Here is a 22811-nt window from a genome sequence, read left to right as displayed (position 1 = left end):
AGAGATAACTTGTCTAAGTAGGCATAGTGTAAGCATTAACCCCACAAGATATGCCTGGAACACATTTGAACTTTGAATGTAGATGTTTGTCTTGCTAATGAAGCAAATTTAATTGGAGATGAAATTGCTCACAGAAAAGATCACTCATGCTTTAAGTCTGCTTAAGTTCTGTAAATATAAATTTACTGTGGAGAGATATTTGCTAATTGAAATAAATGAATGTATTTCCTGACCATCAATTTTAGCATTCTCTGATTCTTAAAGATCACAGCGGGCTACAGGCTAAAGAATAAATTTAAGGCAGTTAAATATTAACAAGGCAGCATGGCAAGATGCTTAGCTACAAAAGGAGAATTTCCTTTTGATTGATGAATTATTGTGTGTGTTAAATATTAACTACTATAAATAATGAAACTAAAGCTTATCTGGGGAAGCCTATCCTATCACTTAGGTTACCAGTGATTTAAATGAAAGGAAAATTTGAAAATACTCAAAACAACAGTGGGTCAATAAATTTGTCAACAAGAGTGACAACATGAGCTTTGGTGAATGGCAGAATAAGTAAAAGTGTTATCTGACCAACAACGTGAAGGGCACACAAGCTGTTGGCAAACATACAAAGGTTGGCGCCAATGGCAGTTCACTGCTAAGAAGGATAGTGTGACATTTGAACCGTTAAGAAATTATTACTTTTTTTGTATTAGGTACTGGAATTTATATTATGCTATTGAAAGTAATGGGAATTCCTGGGCTCTTGACTCACATCAGCATGGAGCGGGACACGGAAAGAATGCAGTGAGGGGTTGAAATGAACACTCTCTTTAGCATCTAGCTGAGAATTAAAGAAATCTCTTGCATAAACGTACAATATTTTAGCTGCTGTTTTGGACATAGTTACCGTGCATTACTAGTCATCCAGAGGAAGGAGGTTTGAGGAAAATACCTAAAAGGATCACAGTATAGATGAATATTGGTGGAGATAGGTAGAGTTGCTGGAGACAGAAAGCAGGGAGCATTCCAAGAGTCAAGTAGATCCATTCTCAGTTTGACGTATAGAAGGCCTCACAATCCCGCCTTCTTGACAGACTAAATAAAATGACTATGTGGTTACCAGCTGAGAAATACACTGAGCAGTGTTTTTCTGTTTACTTTGATCAAAAGAATAAAGTCATTTATTTTTCCTTTACAGAGAATCCTGAGAAAACTGCTCTATATTTCCTGTCTGGCGTGTGCATTGGACTGATCCTGACGCTGTGCGCCCTGGTTGTACGGATATCCTGTCAGACAGACTTGAAGAAATCTGTGGTTAAGAACACAGATGAGGAGGGCAGTAATGATGATGATGATGACAGCGATGATGATAACTCCGACACTACCTCCAATCTGTCAGCCAGGCGGCACCGTCGCTTTGAGAGAACTTTAAACATGAATGTTTTTACCTCAGCAGAGGAGCTGGAACGGGCTCAGAGGCTGGAAGAAAGAGAGCGGATAATTAGGGAGATCTGGATGAACGGTCAGCCAGATATTCCTGCCACTAGAAGCTTGAATCGCTATTACTGATAGGCTACCTAGACAAGTGGTTTGGATATGGTAATAGCAGAAGACACAAGGGTGATTTTTGTACTCAACAGCTGGGCAAGACTAGAACTATGGCTGTCCTCAGCCCTGGTGCATCTCCCAAACAATAGCTGGTGTAAAGAATATTAATTTTACTAAACATTTGGAAGAATTTCTCACCATATTTAAGCTGAGATGTTTGATAACTGAAGACCACATTGCTGCCCATATCCACTAAATCATTAACATTAATTCAAAGAATTTATCGTATTTAACAGATATGTAGATCTATTCTCTAGCAGCAAATCTGGTCTGGGGCCTCAGGGATAAAATCCTTCTATTTCATTTGTTTGAGCATAATGGTGAATTTTCATATTTTGAGGATGTTACAAAACCTCGAGGGTGTGAGGAAGACGTCCTCTAAAGAGGTTGGATAATGATTTTCAGGAAATACACATGAACGTGCCTTTGCCTTTCTAACTTGAAACTGACAATAGAAAAGTGTTTCACAAAACTTGTATTTTGAAGTAACTTTTATAAATTGTGAAAAGAGGATATATGAATGTGATGTACCAAAGATGAGTTAAACAAGGCCAAAATGTGTTCTTCTATTGGCAGAACATAAACAAAAAGAAATGAATGGAAATCCTTTTCTAAATGTAGCTTTTTTTCTTTTTTCTTGGAAGTTGTTGGAATCTATGAAAAGCAAAACGAATGAAGCAAGTCAATGTGCCAACTTCACTTGGCATCTCCTTAGATTTTTTTAATACCCCAGGTTAGGTTTTCTTATTGTTATAAGAAAAGTGGAAGACAAAATGCTAGAAGCAGAGGTCTGATGAACATTAAACTGCCTTTCTCCTCCCAATTCAGACAAGCTGCATGTTTCTAGTGTTTTCTTTCAGTTCTACAGGTCACATTGACATTACAGTTTACTCAGAATTAAGTACTGTCAACCATTTCTGCTCAGTTTTGAGATGCTGGAGAACTGATTGCACAGCCAGACTGCCAAGCAGCCTTCATAAGGAAATCATTTATCTAATATTTACCAGAATCTCTCTGACATTACGTTAAGTTTTGTGATGGGTTAAAAAGGTTTATATATTCATAACCTTAACTTCAAAAACCCTGACAAAATCCTTAATATTTTACTGTGTAAAAATAAATTGTCATTTAAGAAAACATGAGACCTGCATTAAAAGTGTAAAAATACAAATTAATTTTGTTTTTAGATTGTATTATTTTGATAGTTAAAAATAATGTTAAAAAAAGAAATGATGTTGCTGTTAGGTTCAACTTCTGTAGAACAAAGGAGACTGAGTAGAGAATTAATTGAGATGTGTAACATTTTGAGAGGCCTCAACTGGGCAAAGAGAAAGGAGCGCCACAAATAGAGAGCAGGATTATAGAGGAGAGAACTGGGAAAGCACTATTTCACTCAGTGAGTGGTGGGGTCCTTGAATTCACTACCTTAAAAGGGCAAGGAGGCAGCAAACCTCACAATATTTAAAAGATAATACTTGAAGTCTGGGAGTTTTATGTGTAAAGAACTGAATGTGGCTCTTATTTCTTTTGCTGGGGAAGACACATGGCCTCCTTTTATGTCAGTAATTTATCCGATTCTTGCACCTGTCACAGTGTTCAAGTAAGGCCTTGTTACTGGAATACACTGAATTCCCCTCCTTAGCTGGCATGAATTTTACACTTAGTGATGCTGCGGTAACATTCCTGTTCCTGAATTAGAGGATGAAATATTTGAGTAGGTCTCCATAAATTTAAGCACCGCACACAAAATACTGGAGGAATTCAGCAGGCCAGGCAGCATCTATGGAAAGAAGAACAGTCGATGGCCGAAACATCGACTGTACCTTTTCTCCATTGATGCTGCCTGTCCTGCTGAGTTCCTCCAGCATTTTGCGTGCTTTGCTTGGATTTCCAGCATCTGCAGATTTTCTCTTGTCCATACATTTAAAAAAAGCTTTATATTTCAGCTTAGAGCAGAAACAAGAGCTTATGTAAGAAGCTGCACAGGGAACTACCATTATACCATGTTGATTCATCCCTCTGCTTCAGGAAGCAGGTCCAGATTGGAGGGAAAAACTGAGCGAAATGATCCAAAAAAGTTTAAGGACCAAATAATCCAAGTAGAATAATTATGCTTCAACAGAAAGTGTGACAAGTTTGGCAGCAGGGGTAAGGCTGAGAAACAGACCCAAAATTAAATGGAAAGTTTATTAGTTTCCCTGCTGTACAAGGAAATAAATGCTTTTGAATAATGAGTTGTATCAGGAAATGCTTCCATTCACTATTATTATATTTTTCCCTCAAGGCCAGGACCATTTACCTTTTTTTCATGTTAGTCTTTATGTCCCATTAATTCTTGATATTATCGGATAGTTTTAATGACTTACAAAAAGTCACTTCATGATTGGAACAAGCCTTTTGGAAACTATAACAGATATGCAACCTAATATTCTGCCACTATTGTTAGATGTTCCAGAAATGTGACTGGTCTAAGAAGTACAGAGGTTCTTTTTTATAAAGTTGGCAATAATTTTAAATTCATAATTGCTATCCATAGACTAACGAGCAGTCAAGAAAATCTTTCAAAGTTAATTATTAAGATTCATTTGACTTTGTTAATCACTCCAAGTCCTGCTCTCTGGTTTATGAGTAAAGCAGAAATGTTGCCATTCTTTTGAAAAATCGAAGTGTTAAATCAAAACCAATAACCAAAGGAAAGTTGCAAACAAAACAAAGGGGTTAATATGAACGATAAGAAATCGAAGTGGCATAATCAAGAAGAGCAACACAAACAGCTTAGGATACAGAAAGCACATCACTAAGAGCTGCGAAGGAAGATTGTTTCTGAGCAGATGAAAATTCGCAACCCGTAATATCATTTAAATATCACAGTTTCTTATCCAAACTGTAGGAACTTTAAAGACAGATGCTCTTTCTTGTCTGCCTGTTGTTTCATCTGTACATGAGAATGCCACTTACCATTTCTGTTCCAGCACTACGTTGTTTTGTTTTAAATAGCCATCGTTAGATTTTCCCCACGCTCCTTTTCAATGCAAACTCCCTTCAGAACCCGACATTATGTCTAATTTTTGGACCAGATTTATTATCTCTGACTTGTTTGATGTGAAAGTTGTTTTTCAGTAGCAGTACAATGCAAAGACAAAATTTACCAGAAGTTACAAAGCATAAATAACTAGTACAATAAAAAGGTATAACAAGATAGCAGCTATGGGTTGATAGACGACTCAGAAATCTGATGGAGGAGGGGAAGAGGCTGTTCCTGTATTGTTCAATGTGTTTTCAAGATCCTCTGCCTTCTCCCTGACAGTAATAATGAGAAGAAGCCATGTTCAGGATGGTGACAGTCCCGAATGATGGAGTATTGTGCCAATGTTGGAGCTGGCAAAGTTTGTAACTCTCAGCAGCCCCTTGTGATCCTGGACATTGGGGCCACCATTCCAGTCAGAATATTCTCCATGGCACATCTATAGAGATCTGCAAATCTTTGATAACATACCAAATCTCCTCATGCTCCTAACATAATAGGTGTGCCATCTGGCTTCCAGTCAAGATGGTGCCATCAAACAATGATTCCTTGTGCGACATCTTCCAGATAGCAAATCTTTCACTCTTTCTACGCTTTCTGCTTGTTCTTTTTGTCTTGTTTGTGTTATGGAAACTCTTGAAGCCTGTGAAGTAAAGTTTGAATTTGATGAAAGGACCCATCGCTGTGCTAATAAGATCCATCTTATTCCAAATAAGAAGAAATTTTCGACTGGAAGAAGGACACTACCGTGGCTGACAAGTGAAGTCAGAGCCAAAGTAAAAGCAAAAGAGAGGGCATACAAGGAGGCCAAAGCTAGTGGGAAGATAGAGGATTGGGAAGCTTTTAAAAACTCACAGGAAGAAACTAAGAATGTCATTAGGAAGGAAAAGATGAATTATGAAAGGATGCTGGTGACTAATATCAAAGAAGATACTAAAAACTTTTTTAAGTATATAAAGGGTAAAAGAGAGTTGAGGGTGGATATAGGACCAATACAAAATGATGCTGGAGATAGTGTAATGAGAGATGCACAGATGGCAGAGGAACTGAAAGTGTATTCTGCATCAGTCTGCACAGTGCATGACATCTGCAGTATACTGGTTATTCAGGAGTGTCAGGGAAGCGAAGTAGGTGCAGTGAAAATTACGACTGAGAAGCTGCTCAGGAAGCTTAATGGTCTGAGGGTGGATAAATCTTCTGGACCTGATGGAGTACACCCTCGGGTTCTGAAGGAAGTAGCTGGAGAGATTGCGGAGGCATTAATAATGATCTTTCAAGAATCAATAGATTCTGGCATCTTACCGGATGACTGGAAAGTTGCAAATGTTATTCCACTATTAAAGGAGGGTGGGAGGCAGCAGAAAGGAAACTATAGACCTGTTAGCCTGACATCAGTGGTTGGGAAGTTGTTAGAATTGATTGTTACGGATGAAATTACAGAATACCTGAAGGCACATGACAAGATATGCGAAAACCAGCATGGTTTCCTGAAAGGAAAATCCTGCTTGACTAACTTACTGTAATTTTTTGAGGAAATTACAAGCAGGGTAGACAAAGGAGATGTGGTAGATGTGGTGTACTTGGATTTTCATAAGTCCTTTGAGAAGGTGCTGCACATGAGGCTGCTTAGCAAAATAACAGCCCATGGAATTACTGGGAAGTTACTAGCATGGGTGGAGCAATTGCTGGTCAGCAGAAAACAGAGAGTGGGAATAAAGGGTTCCTATTCTGAATGGCTGCTGGTTACCAGTGGACTTCCACAGGGTTCAGTGTTGGGATGATACCACAGGATACTCGTGATACCACACTTGGAGTATTGTGTGCATTTTTGGCCTCCTTATTTTAGAAAGGATATACTGACATTGGAGAGGGTTCAGAGAAGATTCACAAGAATGAAAGGGTTACCGTATGAGGAATGTCAGGCAGTTCTTGGGCTGTATTCCCTGGAGTTCAGGAGAACGAGGGGTGATCTCATAGAAACATTCCAAATGTTGAAAGCCTGAACAGATTAGATATGACAAGGTTATTTCCCATGGTAGGGGAGTCTAGGACAAGGGGACATGACTTCGGGATTGAAGGACGTCCATTTAGAACAGAGATGTGGAGAAATTACTTTAGTCAGAGGGTGGTAAGTCTGTGGAATTTGTTGCCATGTGAAGGCCAAGTCATTGGGTGTATTTGAGGAAGAGATAGATAGGTTCTTGATTAGACAGGGCATTAAAGGGTATGGGGAAAAGGCAGGGGAGTGGGGATGACTGGAAGAATTGGATCAGCCCATGTTTGAATGGTAGAACAGACTTGATGGTCCAAATGGCCCACTTCTGCTCCTATATCTTATGGTCTTACGGTCTTATGTGCTGTGTCCAGAGAACTGCCTCTTGCAGATCCGAGTTGGGGGGGCGGTGTGAAAAGGTTCTAGAACGTAAGCTGACTTGTGGAAAAAATCAGAGATGAGGCATGGGGTTGTGAATGACTCCATCTTGAAGCAGCGAAGAAGATTGAAGCATTGAGGTGAATGCGCATGGGGTCAGTGATGGCTCGGCATTTTCGGCCCTGGGTTGGTGGCATTTGGACCTGGTTTGGTGGTCACTCTTTATGGAAGGATTGAGTGTATGGCTGCTCTCCTCGTATGCAGTGATAAGAGGTTTCCCATATTCTGAGATAATGCAATTATTGGACTGTACTTTATATTGGTATTCTTCAGTTTTTCGTTGATTCCGTGCGGACGATTGGCGGGTCAGTGATCTGTTAATTTTTTGTTTGTGTAACGGGTTGGAGTTTTCGTGCTACTGTCACTGTTCTTTTCTGCGAGTGAGGGATTGAAGATTGTTGATGCAGCTCTATAAAACTCTGGTTAGGCCACACTTGGAGTATTGTGTCCAGTTCTGGTCGCCTCAATATAGGAAGGATGTGGAAGCATTGGAAAGGGTACAGAGCAGATTTACCAGGATGCTGCCTGGTTTAGAGAGTCTGCATTATGATCAGAGATTAAGGGAGCAAGTGCTTTACTCTTTGGAGAGAAGGAGGATGAGAGGAGCCATGATAGAGGTATACAAGATATTAAGAGGAATAGATAGAGTGGACAGCCAGCACCTCTTCCCTAGGGCACCACTGCTCAGTACAAGAGGACATGGCTTTAAGGTAAGAGGTGGGAAGTTCAAGGGGGATATTAGAGGAAGGTTTTTTACTCAGAGAGTGGTTGGTGTGTGGAATGCACTGCCTGAGTCAGTGGTGGAGGCAGATACACTAGTAAAATTTAAGAGACTACTAGACAGGTATATGGAGGAATTTAAGGTGGGGGGTTATATGGGAGGCAGGGTTTAAGGGTCGGCACAACATTGTGCTGTTCTATTCTATGTTCTATGTTATGTGTGGAAGGTCATTTTTTTTTTGCTGGGATATGTGAGTTTTTTTCTTTTCTTTTTCCTGCTGGTTGGGAGGGAGTTGATGTCTTTTCTTTCATCAACATCCATGGACCCTTTCTGTATTTAATGGCTATCTGGAGTAGTCAAATATCATTGTAGTGTACATACATACCTTGGTAATAGAATGAACCTGTGAACCTTTGGTGTGCCACCTGTGTAATTGCATTTACTTGTTGGGCCTAGAATCTTGAAACTGCTAACCCTTTCCATCACTGGCCCCTCAATGAGAAATGGTGTGTGTTCTCCTGATTATCTTTTTCTGAAGTCTATTAACAGTTCCTTGGTCTTGCTGATAATGTGTGCGAGGTTATTGTTGTGACACTACTTAACCATCATCATCATTATATGCCGTGGATGATCATGGTCTTTGACCGTGATTGTTCTTTGCAAATTTTTCCACAGAAGTGGTTTGCCATTGCCTTCTTCTGGGCAGTGTCTATACAAGACGGGTGACCCCAGCCATTATCTGTACTTTTCAGAGATTGTCTGCCCGGCGTCAGTGGTTGCATAACCTGGACTTGTGATATGTACCAGCACCTTATACCACCATCCACTACCTACTGCCATGGCTTCATGTGACCCTGATCAGGGACTAAGCAGGTACTACACCTTACCCAAGGATACCCATGCAGGCTAGCAGAGCGAAGGAGCACCTTGCATCTTCTTTGGTAGAGACTTAACCAGTTGATCTAAATGTTGTTCAGTCAATGCAATGTGGGTATTACCTAACAGTCACCTTATTTTGCACTGAAGTCACTAGATTACAGGTGAGGACAGGACCTTTGTGTTACTCAACTTACTAAAAATGAGCCAGTCTCCAATTATAGTGCCTCCATAACTCGTTGGGTACCTAAACCAGCCAAGTCAGTTAAAGGTGAAGCCAAATATGAATCAAATATGAACCTTTCTGGCACAGCACCACAACACATGTTAGTCATCTATGAATTAATAGTCATCTATGAATTAATATTATTTTTAAAGGTTTTTTTTCTCCAGCAGATCTAATCATAAATGTTAAAAATCACATCAGTTTGCTTTACGCTTATTCTCCAAGCAGAATAATTGCCCAGTGGTAATGATGTATCATAAAGTCACGGAACAACATTACCAAAATGCAAATTCGTAATTGTGAATTGCCCAAGGTCAAAATCACAGTTGGAGAGTTTCATATAGCCTTTTAGAAGTAAAATAAGTAAGTTTTGAATTAACTGTCTGATTGATTAGTCAGCTGCAACAAGTATAATTGGACCCAGATGTTCAAACTAGAACAGTTCCTGCGTAGTTTTGTTACATATTCAACAGTGACACGCAAATTTAAGAACTGGTTTCAGTGTCTGGAAGTACGATGCTGAATGCCTTCAGCGGTTTAGCCTCAATGGAAAATCAGCTGGAAGCCAAGGGAGATCATTGAAAAATGGTCCTGCTCTCTGTTTAACACTGTTTGCTATTTTGTAAATAGTACAATCGCATGAGATTGGAGCAGGACTAACACCAGTTGGTGGTTGCTTGTTTCATTCCCTGAGGAGGCACAACTCTGAAGACCATTAAACCCAGTAACACGAAGCATTCTAACATTCCCAAGTACGAGTGTGCATCCCACCAGAAGATTCAAACCAAACCATCAACCTTCATTTTCAATTTCTCTTCTTCCTCCCCTCCCTCCACCTTCTCACTCTGACTCCTCATCTTTTTTTCCAGTCCTGATGAAGGGTCTTGGCCTGAAACGTCGACTGTGTATTCATTTTCATAGATGCTGCCTGAACTGCTGAGTTCTTCCAGTATTTTGTGTGTGTGTTGTCTTTCAATTTCTCTTTTTACAGTTTTTGTAACTGAGGACTGAGGAAATCTTTCAGATGTGCGCAGTCTCTGAGCTGCATGCTAGGGATGAACCCATCTGTTCCATTCTCTTTAGATGTTATCACAATTGCCTTAAAGATGTAGTTGTGTCATACTGGAAATTAACCTGTTTGTAAGGTATCGCAGGGATTTTCAGATTTCTTTTTCTACTATCTCTCATTTGCTATGACTACCTTCAACTTATTGATTCTTCTAAGTAATAAGCATTATGAAAAAAAGCAGCAGTTTCTTGGGATCTCAACTGCATTGGTTCCTGCTGAATATCAGAATAGAAATCTAAAGCATATTACAGGCCTTTTGGCCCACAATGTTGTGCTGGCCATGTAACGTACTCTAGAACGCTGCCTAGAATTTCCCCACCACATGGCCCTCTATTTTTCTAAGCACCATGTGCCTGTCTAAGAGTCTCTTAAAAGATCCTATTGTATCCGCTTCCACCACCTTCACTAGCAGTGCATTCCACACACCCACAACTCTCTGTGTGGAAGGCACTGCCGGCGAAGACATCCCTTCTGTGCTTACTTCCAAGTACCTTAAAACTATGCCCCTCGTATTAGCCATTTCAGCCCTGGGAAAATGCCTCTGGCTATCCACACGATCAATGCCGCTCATCATCTTATACACCTCGATCAGGTCACTTCTCATCCTCTGTTGCTCCAAGGAGAAAAGGTCAAGTTCACTCAACCTATTCTCATATAAGGCATGCTCTCCAATCCAGGCAACATCCTTGCAAATCTCCTCTGCACTCCTTTGATAGTATCCACAAATAGAATAGAACCAACAATTCTGGTTGATATGAAACAATTTTTGTTCCTCTATTCACAACGTAAACACAAGCGATTTTGCAGGTACTGGAAATCCAGAGTAGTACAGACAAAATACCGGAGCAACTCAACAGAAAGCATCTTTGGAAAGGAGGAAAGAGTATATGTTTCAGGCCGATACTCTCCATCAGGACTCATCAAAATGGCCACTCTTTATTCCTTTTATAAGATGCTACTGAACGAGTGTTTTCAGCATTTCTGGTTTTTTTTCCAGATTTACAGCATTTTCAATTTTTTGCTCTTCACTTATCAAATGTCCCATCACTTTGTTTGACTAACATAATTTTAGTTACTGAAATGTTATTAGTTATTCAATTTTATTTGATTTTGAGAGCATGGAATCTCTCCTGTCAGATAAACCTTGCACTCAATTTCATGAGCATGAGTTCATGTAGTATCAGAGAACTTCATGCATCAGTAAAGATCTTCGACCATAAGACATAAGAGCAGGATTGGGCCTCTTGGCTCACTGACTCTGCTCTGGCATTCCATCATGGCTGATTTATTGTCCCTCTTAAACACTGCCTTCACCCTGTAATGTTTGACACACCGACTAACCAAGAACCTATCAACCTCTGTTTTAAATATGGGCAATTACTTGTCCTCCATAGCAGCCCATGGCAATGAGTTCCACAGATTCATCACCCACCGGCTACAGAAAGTTTATAGGGCATGGGAGCAGAGAGGCCATTCAGCCCATCAATTTTGCTCCATCATTTGAACATGGCTGATCCATTTCCCTCTCAACCCCTTTCTCCTGTCTTCTTCCCATAACGCTTCACGCCCTGACTAATCAGAACCTATCAACTTCAACTTTAAATACACTCAGTGACTTGGCCTGCACAGCTGCCTGTGGCAAAGAATTCCACAGATTCAGCACTCTCTGTCTAAAGAAATTCCTCTTTATCCCCGATCTGAATGGACTTCCCTCAACTCTGAGGCTCTGCCCTCTGATCCTAGACGCCCAATCCAAGTCTCTGTAATGGACACCACATCATAGCTCCAAGTGCTGATCCACGCTCTAAGCTCATCCGCTCTGTTCACAATGGTGGGATCTGTTAGTCTTGTGAGACCATGGATCTGTGCCTGGAAAGGTTCTCCAGGGTGCACGCCTGGGCAAGGTTGTATGGAAGACTGGCAGTTGCCCATGCGGCAAGTCTCCCCTCCCTACGACATCGATATTGTCCAAGGGAAGGGCAAGGGATGATACAGCTTGACACCAGTGTCATCGCAGGAGTTGCCAGAACAAGGTTGAAGGCAATGTTGGACTGCCTTAGGGATTCCAGCTCAGGATTTGCCCTCAGGGTTTACTCCCGAAGCCTTTCCCATCAGTGGGTATGTCCGCAAAGCAGCGGAGGTTTGAAATCAGAGTTTTCCCTCTCTGAGATGGACTGCCTTCCCAGGCTGACGGGCTCCATCACAATACGCCTTGTGTTAAAATAGACACATCTCAAACCGTCCATCTGAGTGCGTCCCTTCTCTGTCACCTGCCTGTCCTCCCTCACACACTGTCTCCAAGCTTTCTCATCCAAATCGTTGACATATAACATAAAAAGAAGTGGTCCCAATACTGATCCCTGTGGATCACCACTTGTCACTGGCAGCCAACCAGAAGAGGTCACCTTTATTTCAACTCTTTGCCTCCTGCCAATCAGCCAATCTTCTATCCATGATAATATCTTTCCTGTAATGTCATGGTCCTTTATTTTGTTAAGCAGCCTCATGTGCAGCACCTAGTCAAAAGCCTTCTGAAAATCCAAGTAAATGACATCCAGTGAATATCCTTTGTCTACTCTGCTTGTTATTTCCTCAAAGAATTCCAACAGATTTGCCAGGCAAGATCTCGCCTTAAGGAAACCATGCTGACTTAGGTCCGTGATGAATTCTTGCTGCTGAAGAATTATCTAAGGTTTCATCTCAACCACCCAACCCCCACTCCTAGTGAGCAGAAGGTGCAAAAGAAACCATAGAAACCATAGAAAAACTACAGCACAGAAAAAGGCCTTTTGGTCCTTCTTGGCTGTGCCGAACCATTTTCTGCCTAGCCCCACTGACCTGCACACGGACCATATCCCTCCATACACCTCCCATCCATGTATCTGCCCAATTTATTCTTAAATGTTAAAAAAGAACCCGCATTTACCACCTCATCTGGCAGCTCATTCCATACTCCCACCACTCTCTGTGTGAAGAAGCCCCTCCTAATGTTCCCCTTAAACTTTTCCCCCCTCACCCTTAACCCATGTCCTCTGGTTTTTTTCTCCCCTTGCCTCAGTGGAAAAAGCCTGCTTGCATTCACTCTATCTATACCCATCATCATTTTATATACCTCTATCAAATCTCCCCTCATTCTTCTGCGCTCCAGGGAATAAAGTCCTAACCTATTCAACCTTTCTCTGTAACTGAGTTTCTCAAGTCCCGGCAACATCCTTGTAAACCTTCTCTGCACTCTTTCAACCTTATTTATATCCTTCCTGTAATTTGGTGACCAAAACTGAACACAATACTCCAGATTCGGCCTCACCAATGCCTTATACAACCTCATCATAACATTCCAGCTCTTATACTCAATACTTTGATTAATAAAGGCCAATGTACCAAAAGCTCTCCTTACGACCCTATCTACCTGTGATGACACTTTTAGGGAATTTTGTATCTGCATTCCCAGATCCCTCTGTTCTACTGCACTCCTCAATGCCTTACCATTAACCCTGTATGTTCTACCTTGGTTTGACCTTCCAACATGCAATACCTCACACTTGTCTGTATTAAACTCCATCTGCCATTTTTCAGCCCATTTTTCCAGCTGATCCAAGTCCCTCTGCAGGCTCTGAAAACGTTCCTCACTGTCTACTACACCTCCAATATTTGTATCATCAGCAAATTTGCTGATCCAATTTACCACATTATCATCCAGATCATTGATATAGATGACAAATAACAATGGACCCACCACTGATCCCTGTGGCACACCACTAGTCACAGGCCTCCACTCGGAGAAGCAATTCTCTACTACCACTCTTTGGCTTCTTCCATTGAGCCAATGTCTAATCCAATTTACCACCTCTCCCTGTATACCTAGAGACTGAATTTTCCTAACTAACCTCCCATGCGTGACCTTGTCAAAGGCCTTACTGTAGTCCATGTAGACAATATCCACTGCCTTCCCTTCATCCACTTTCCTGGTAACTTCCTTGAAAAACTCCAATAGGTTGGTCAAACATGACCTACCACGCACAAAGCCATGTTGACTCTCCCTAGTAAGCCCCTGTCTATCCAAATGCTTGTAGATTCTGTCTCTTAGTACTCCCTCCAATAACTTACCTACTACTGATGTTAAACTTACCGGCCTATAATTTCCCAGATTACTTTTTGATCCTTTTTTAAACAACGGAACAACATGAGCCACTCTCCAATCCTCCGGCACCTCATCTGTAGACAGCAACATTTTAAATATTTCTGCCAGGACCCCTGCAATTTCAACACTAGTCTCCTTCAAGGTCCGAGGGAACACCCTGTCAGGTCCCGGGGATTTATTTTCCTCAAGACAGCAAGCACCTCCTCCTTTTCAATCTGTACATTTTCCATGATCTCACTACTTGTTTCCCTTAACTCCATAGACTTCATGCCAGTTTCCTTACAGATGGAAAAAACCTATTTAAGATCTCCCCCATTTCCTTTGGTTCTGCACATAGCCGACCACCCTGATCTTCAAGAGGACCAATTTTATCCCTTACAATCCTTTTGCTCTTAATATACCTGTAAAAGCTGTTTGGATTATTCTTCACTTTGACTGCCAAGGCAACCTCATGTCTTCTTTTAGCCCTCCTGACTTCCTTCTTAAGTATTTTCTTGCACTTCTTATACTCCTCAAGCACCTTATTTACTCCCTGTTTCCTATAAGCTTGAAAAGTCTTAGCTCCAGGCTCAAGGACAACTCCTGTCCTGTCATTAGAAGGCCCTTGGATGGAATTCCTTTACTAAAACTAAAGACAAACTCTAGTTTTTTCAATACTGTACTTACTCTGTGACTGTAACACTATATTCTGTCATTTTTTTCCCCTTGAGTCAGCATGGATTTATGAAGGGGAAATTGTCTAATCTTCTGGAATTTTTGGAGGATGTAACTATGAAAATGGACAAGGGAGAGCCAGTGGATGTAATGTACCTGGACTTTCAGAAAGCCTTTCATAAAGTCCCACATAGGAGATTAGTGGGCAAAATTAGGGCACATAGTATTGGGGGCAGAGTACTGACATGGATTGAAAATTGGCTGGCTGACAGAAAACAAAGAGTAGCGATTAACGGGTCCCTTTCGGAATGGCAGACGGTGACCAGTGGGATACCGCAGGGTTCAGTGCTGGGACTGCAGCTGTTTACAACATATATTAATGATTTAGATGAGGGAATTAAAAGTAACATTAGCAAATTTACCGTTGACACAAAGCCGGGTGGCAGTGTGAAATGTGAGGAGGATGTTATAAGAATGCAGGGTGACTTGGACAGGCTGGGTGAGTGGGCAGATGCATGGCAGATGCAGTTTAATGTGGATAAATGTGAGGTTATCCACTTTGGTGGTAAGAATGGGAAGGCAGATTATTATCTAAATGGAGTCAAGTTAGGAAAAGAGGAAGTACAACGAGATCTAGGTGTTCTTGTACATTAGTCACTGAAAGCAAGCATGCAAGTACAGCAGGCAGTGAAGAAAGCTAATGGCATGCTGGCCTTCATAACAAGGGGAATTGAATATAAGAGCAAAGAGGTCCTTCTGCAGCTGTACAGGGCCCTGGTGAGACCACACCTGGAGTACTGTGTGCAGTTTTGGTGTCCAAATTTGAGGAAGGACACTCTTGCTATTGAGGGAGTGCAGCGTAGGTTCACAAGGGTAATTCCCGGGATGGCAGGACTTTCATATGTCGAAAGATTGGAGCGACTGGGCTTGTATACTCTGGAATTTAGAAGGCTGAGAGGGGATCTTATTGAAACATATAAGATTATTAAGGCATTGGACACGCTAGAGGCAGGAAGCATGTTCCTGCTGGTGGATGAGTCCAGAACAAGAAGCCACAGTTTAAGAATAAGGGGTAGGCCATTTAGAATGGAGTTGAGGAAAAACTTTTTCACCTAGAGAGTGGTGGATATATGGAATGCTCCGCCCCAGAAGGCTGTGGAGACCAAGTCTCTGGATGCTTTCAAAAAAGAGATGGATAAAGCTCTTAAAGATAGCGGAATCAAAGGTTATGGGGATAAGGCAGGAACTGGATACTGATTGTGGATGATCAGCCATCACAGTGAATGGCGGTGCTGGCTCGAAGGGCCGAATGGCCTACTCCTGCACCTATTGTCTATTGTATGTGTAATGACCTCTGGATGGCATGCAAACAAAAGCTTTTCACTGCATCTTCATTCACATGATAATAGTAAAATAACTACAAAGTATAAATTCAGCTCCAATAACTGCAAAGTATACCTAGTTAGACGTAAGTGCATAAGGATGTCTGTTGTTCCGGCTTCCTCATGAAATGTTGTAGATTCCAGAAATGCCAGTCAGGCGCCTAACTTGTGGAATATCTTATAACAACTGGTTAACCACCCTTTGATGTTTTCCCTTGTGCAGTCTCTTATCCTACAAGAAATATTCTGGACTGTACTCCTTTAACATGTCTCTACATCCATCGGGGTTGAATCTCTAAGATGGCGGGCATCTTGAAGACAACTACTTCCTGACTCTTCCTATTCTGGTTATTCAATCCTGTGATTTCTGTCTGCCTATGGGATTACCAACTCCTTGAATATAAAATCCAGGAAAATGTTAATCTTTAATGTTCTACAGTAACTTAAGCTTGAGTTTAGTTTTGTGTAGACATTTCAGAATATTTCATAGTTCTCACATTAGAGATTTCTACAAGATAATACATCCTCAATTCCCATTCCTTGATCTAAGTATCTTCAAATTTCTTCCCTGTTCTCTTTTAGCAGAGGCCTATGATTGTTTCATATAACTGAACTATTGTTGAGTTCTTTATCTTATCTTCCCAACTTTATTCAATTGCCTATTTATATTTTCTCCAAAGTGACAATCTTCAGGTTATTGTATTTAATTGGCCTTTTCTTGATGCAAATTGTAATTCAGCCTGTCTGCTTTAACAGTTTAATTATATAGTAGTCTGCAAACTGTTTACAGTCAGCCTTTGATTTTACCAAATTGCAGAAGCCTATTTCAGCACAAATTGCTTTGTGACAATAACCAATTCACTTTCTTTAGAGCGATGTTTAATCTGGAATAATAATAGCGTGCAGACCTGAGAGTACTCACCTGCTCTTCTTCAAAATAAGACAAAAGTCCTTCTTACAGCCACCAGGGATGGTACAAACGACATTGGTTTAATGACTCATCTAACAGGTGTTACTGTTAACAGCATGAACCAGGTTCTTCAAGTTAAGTCAAGTCACTTTTTATTGTCATTTTGACCATAACTGCTGGTACAGTACACAGTAAAAAATGAGACAACGTTTTTCAGAACCATGGTGCTACATGAACAACACAAAAACTACACTGAACTACATAAAACAACACAAAACTACACTAGACTACAGACCCACCCAGGACTGCATAAAGTACACAAAACAGTGTAGGCACTACAATAAATAATAAACAAGACAACATGCACAGCCAGCAATTTCTGACAGGAAGCTACCAAATTTGTTCAGGCCCAAAAATAGCTACGTTTCCTGCTATAAACATTGATCTTACAAACGTTTGTAAGTCCCATGTACCGCCATGGCCCTAAACTGACCATTACTCCTAGTTACTTTTGACCGAGTCTGGGGCGGGAAGGTCATAAGGTGAAAGGTCATGGACTTGAAATTTTAGCTGTTTTTTTTCTATCTAATGATGCTTCCTGCACTATTGAGTGTTTAGAGCAGGGGTTTATGGCATAAAAAGGTTGGGGACCTGTGGTTTGGAGTATTTTCTAGACACAGCATTCCTTTTACTGTTCAGCTGCCAACTCTTACTAGCGATTTTTTTTTTGTTGTTAATGGTGGCAACTAGCCCAGTACTGGAGGTTACATCTAACTTGAATTGACATCCAACAGCCAAAAATATAAAAGCTTTGACTTTAAAAAAATAGTCTGTCCAAGTCGAACAACATGGAGGTCATGGCCAATAAAGCTCACCAATGCCTCTATTTCCTCAGAAGGTGAAAGAAATTTGTCATTTCCCTATCAACGGTTACTGACTTTTATTGACACACCATAGAAAGCATCCTGTCTGGATGCTTAACAGCTTGCTATTGCATCTGCTCTGCAGGTGACCATAAGAAACTGCAGAGAGTTGTGACCATAGCTCAGCACATCAGAAAAACTAGCTTCCCTGCTCTGGACTCTGTCTATAATTTTTGTTGCCTCAGTAATGCAGCCAAGATAATCAAATCCCCCAACCCACTTTAGACATTCTCTCTTCTCCCCTCTATTGGGCAGAAAATGCAAAATCCTGGAAGTACATACCACCAGGCTCAAAGACAGCTTCTACTCTGCTGTTATAAGTTTGTTAAATTGTTCCCTGGTATGGAAGGTTGGACTCTTGACCTCAGTTAATCTTCCTTGCCAAGATCTTGCACCTTATTGTTTGCCTGCACTGCACTTTCTCTGTAACTGTTACACTTTGCTATTGTTTTATCTTGTACTACCCCAATGCAGTAGATAATGAACTGATCTGTATGAACAGTATACAAGAAATGTTTTCCCACTGTATCTCAGTACGTGAGACAATAATAAACCGGTTCCAATTCACTTCCAACTTTGTTAACAAACACTGGAACTTGTCCATCTGAGGGACCACAGTGCGTGCAAACTCAAATTCAGAAGTAAATAGTTAAAAAAAATTAAAGCATACAAAAAACTAACATTTATATAGGAACATAAATGTGGAAGACAAGAACTTAATCAACAATATCCAGTGGCATATCTCTTAAGATACATTCCAGGACAGCAACAATCTTGATGAGATTGCAAACATTTTTCTTGAGGATACGAGCTCACAAATCCCGTATCAGGTTAGACTTGGCTCTGTATCCACAACACTGTTAATTTCAATGGCTATTACAGTGTGGTAATGGAGAAAGCAAAGGATGGTTCCCTTTCTTTAAGGTTGTTCAATTTTGCTTTATGTTCATAATCGGTTTTGTGTTCCCAAAAGTTACCTATTTTTAAAATTTTTTAATTACTTACTTCATTTAAAAATTCCTAACAATTTTGCACTTGGCAAAGCTATGGGTGAGCTTTGCCACCTGTCAGCATAAAATATTGCATTTGAGAGTGGAGTTGGAGGGCACCTTTGTCGTTCTGCCACCACTCACACCACCTCACTGGAGTCCAGGTAAAAAGACTCCCAGCATGGTCAACTAGTACAGGTGTGAGCTGACCAATGACAAATGAAAAGATCTGGTCCAATGTGCATTGTTTTCTTCAGTTTGTTTTTTGGTTCACCTTGAAGCAGTGTGATATGATCATTTCGCACTGCGCTTTTCAACAAGGCTTTTTTGATCATATATTCATTTAAGGACATTTCAACATTCTTGGACATTTTTTTAAAAAATGGAATTTTGAATCTTCAAGTTATAACTGAATTTGTTTCCTTTCACAAGAAATTACACCAGAGTGCTTTAACTTTTACCGTCTGTCATCTGGTAATCTCTATTCTGAGCTCTTGCCAGAGGAAGAGTGTTTGATTTGGGAGCATGAGAATCAACGTGTGCAGCGGAAAGTCATGGAAGTGGCCAGTCCTGGTGTAGTACATCACTGCAGCATTCCCTCTAAACCCAACACCACCTCAACATCAACTGTCCCTGTGAAACTGCATGATCCAAGGCTGGGACTCTGTAATTCATAGTCCTACCAATGCACTCATCTGGCAGGAGTCCATCAGACCGAGCTGTGGGATTGCAGAATGTATGGTTCTGTCCAAAGCAAACACTAACTTAAAATAGTAGTGTAAAGGCTATGTTCATAAGTAGTTTTTTTTTCCTACAAACAGTTGATGTTAGCATGAGGTCTGGTCTATAAAACTAGTTCTCTTAAAATGCACAGGCCTATAAAAGTTTGTTCCAATTTTTCATTATGGCTCCTGTCTGAGAGGAAACTGGGATCTGCTCCAATTTGCCGACCAGATGAACAGTTCCACAGCAGATGCTAACTTATTGGCTCTTCACTCAATTCTGGAACATGTAGACAGTGAAGGTGCATACATCAGGATACCTTTTATTGACTACAGCTCAGTATTCAATGCCTTAATCCTCTGAAGCTAATCAATAAGCCCCAAGACCTTGGTCTCAATACCCCTTTTTGCAATTAGATTCTGGATTTCCTCACTTGCAGGCCCCAATCAGTTTGGATTGGCAACATCTCCTCCATGATCTCTGTCAGCACAGGTGTGCTGCAGGGCTGTGTGCTTAGCCCCTGCTCGACTGGCTTTATACCTATAACTATGCGGCTAAACACAGCTCCAATGCCGTATTCAAGTTTACTGATGACACCACTGTCGTGAACCATATCAAAGGTGGTGATGAATCATCATACAGGAGGGAGATTGAAAATCTGGCTGGGTGATGTAATAACAACAACTCTCATTCAATATCAGCAAGACCAACTAACTGCTTATAGTCTTTCGGAGAGGGAAACCAGAGGTCCATTGGGGGATCAGAGATGGAGAGGGTCAGCAAATTTAAACTGCTGGGTGTTACTATTACAGAGAACCTGTCCTGGACCCAACACGCAAGTGCAATTGTGAAGAAAGCATGGTTGCATCTCTACTCCCTTAGAAGTTGGCAAAGTTCACCATGAGATATAAAACTTTGACAAACGTGTGTAGATTTGTAGTGGAGAATATATTGACTGGCTGCATCACAGCCCAGTATGAAAACACCAATGTCTTTGAATGGAAACTCCTACAAAAAATGGTGGATTCTTCCCAGCACATCAAGAGGAAAGCCCTCCCAACCATTGAACTGCATGAAATGATGTCACAGGAAAGCAGCATCCATCAACAGAGATCCACACCACCCAGGTCATGCTCTCTTTTCGCTGCTCTCTTCACCTCAAGATTTGCACCACTAGGTTCAAGAACAGTTACTACCCCTCAACCATCAGGCTCTTGAACAAAAGCAGATAACTGCACTCAACTTCACTTGCCCCAACATTGAAATGTCCACACAACCAATGATCTCACTTTGAATTATTCTTTATCTCATTACCTCATGTTCTTGTTATTTATTGTTATTTATTTATATTTGCATTTGCATAGTTTGTTGTCTTCTGCACTCTGGGTGATCTTTCATTGATGCTGTTATTCTATAAATTTGCTAAGTATGCCCATAAGAAAATGTATCTTAGGGTTGTATATGGTGACATATATATACTTTCATATTAAAATTTACTTTGAGCTTTGAAAATTGTTAAAAGCCTCTTTCAAGTAGTTGATCTAATTTCCTACAGTAATTTTACTGCTACTTCTCACACGACGACTTTATTAACTTAATTCTGAAATTGCAGGATAATTCGAAATCTCCACTGACAACACCAAATATCTCTATGTGGTAGCGTCACTCAGTAACTCCATGGCTATGAGAGTGGTGAATCTACTAGAATAAAAGCCTGAACACGACAAATGCCCATCGCTGAAAACTCACCTTCTACAGACTTCTGGACAACTGGAGTCTGAGCATGCCGAACAGTTGCTCCCCTTGCTTGGCCTCAACTATGCTAAGCTGTCTGAGCTAATGGGCCACATGCCGTCTCTCCTGGGAAATCACCATCCTTGTTTTATTTTTAAAGAACCCTTCATGCGGCAAATGCCTGATCAAGTTCACATAGCCATCGGTAATGCACTTGTGAAGGACTCATGGAGCTTGCTAAAATTGTTGATAGTCTATGCTCATCCGGGTAGTGATGTATCATTCCTCCTCCTTTCTCTATGTCAATAAGAACAGTCTGCATTTTTACCATGCTGAGCTTGGTATTAAAGCAAGGAAGTGCCCACTGCCATGCAGCTTTGACAGTGCCAGCTCATCAGAACATCAGAGGTCTGTGAACACTGTGGATTCCAGCTTCCCGGCTCATCTACTGTTCATTATAGACACCCTTTCAGGGCGACACACCTTGTATGACACAGGTGCTCGAGTGTGCTGCCAGGCAACAAAACCCCCCTGGAGGCTGCTGACGGCAGCAAGATCCAGGCTTACGGGACACAACTGTGATGCTCTGCTTCTGTGGACAATGTTGCAGAGGGAGGTACAGAGGCCCAGGTTCTGTGGCTTTTCAATCTGAGCTGTAGGAATGATGGTGTTAAACACTGAGCTGCAGTAAATAAACAGTGTTTTGACATAGGTCCTTTATTGCCAAAGTGATCGAAGGCCGTGTGGAGAGCCATTGAGTTTGTGTCCGCTGCTATAAATGAGGTAAATTTGAAACATCATTTTTGTTCAAGAACAATAATCAAACTTATTTCAGGTGGAAATCAGAATTGGAACTATAAGCTACTTTGGGAATGAAAATCCCATCAGGTGGAGAGAGTACTATAAATTTATGAGTGCATTAGAGAGCACAGAGAGCAATCAGATAACCATTAGTTAATCCTTTCTGTTGACAGAGGAATATACAGTGGCAGAGACACTAGTTACTGATATGGAATATATATAACTATCTGGGAGTAGAAACAACTTTTATTAGGGAAAATAAAAACTGCAGATGTTAGAAATCAGAAAATTAATTTAAAAAAATGTTGGATGTGCTTCCCTGTGGTCACTTTCCTGTGGTCAACATTTCAGGCCACTGGCTTTTCACTGGAAATGAAAACCCAGATGTAACAAGTTCCAAACCCATCCACAGCCCTGATGGCTCTAGACACCTCCACACAATCATCACCGACACCACTTCCAATGAGCTCAAACAGATTCAGAACCCCAATTCCACTGCCCTCAATGCCAGTTCCAACATACCGCCAATTGCACAACCTCTAGCTCTGACTCCATTCTGGACCTTGACCAACAGCATCTCCAGGCCAAAACGTTACACTCTGCGGCT

The 22811-nt window shown here is 41.0% G+C and overlaps 1 protein-coding gene across 8 annotated transcripts in view; it reads left to right on the top strand.

The window, feature by feature from the left end:
* LOC134338816 (protein eva-1 homolog A-like) overlaps positions 1 to 2756 on the top strand; it is a 301553-nt gene extending 298797 nt beyond the window's left edge. For all 8 annotated transcript variants that reach the window (XM_063034913.1, XM_063034895.1, XM_063034903.1 and 5 more), the window contains one exon: positions 1190 to 2756. In XM_063034913.1, coding sequence (XP_062890983.1) covers positions 1190 to 1560 — 371 coding nt within the window. In that variant the 3' untranslated portion in view covers positions 1561 to 2756. The remainder of the gene's footprint in view (positions 1 to 1189) is intronic.
* The last annotated feature ends 20055 nt before the right edge of the window (positions 2757 to 22811 follow it).

Source organism: Mobula hypostoma, chromosome 2 (assembly GCF_963921235.1).
Source record: "Mobula hypostoma chromosome 2, sMobHyp1.1, whole genome shotgun sequence".
NCBI lineage: Eukaryota > Metazoa > Chordata > Chondrichthyes > Myliobatiformes > Myliobatidae > Mobula > Mobula hypostoma.
The sequence above is the reverse complement of the archived record's forward strand: the minus strand, read 5'-3'. Positions and strand labels throughout refer to the sequence as shown.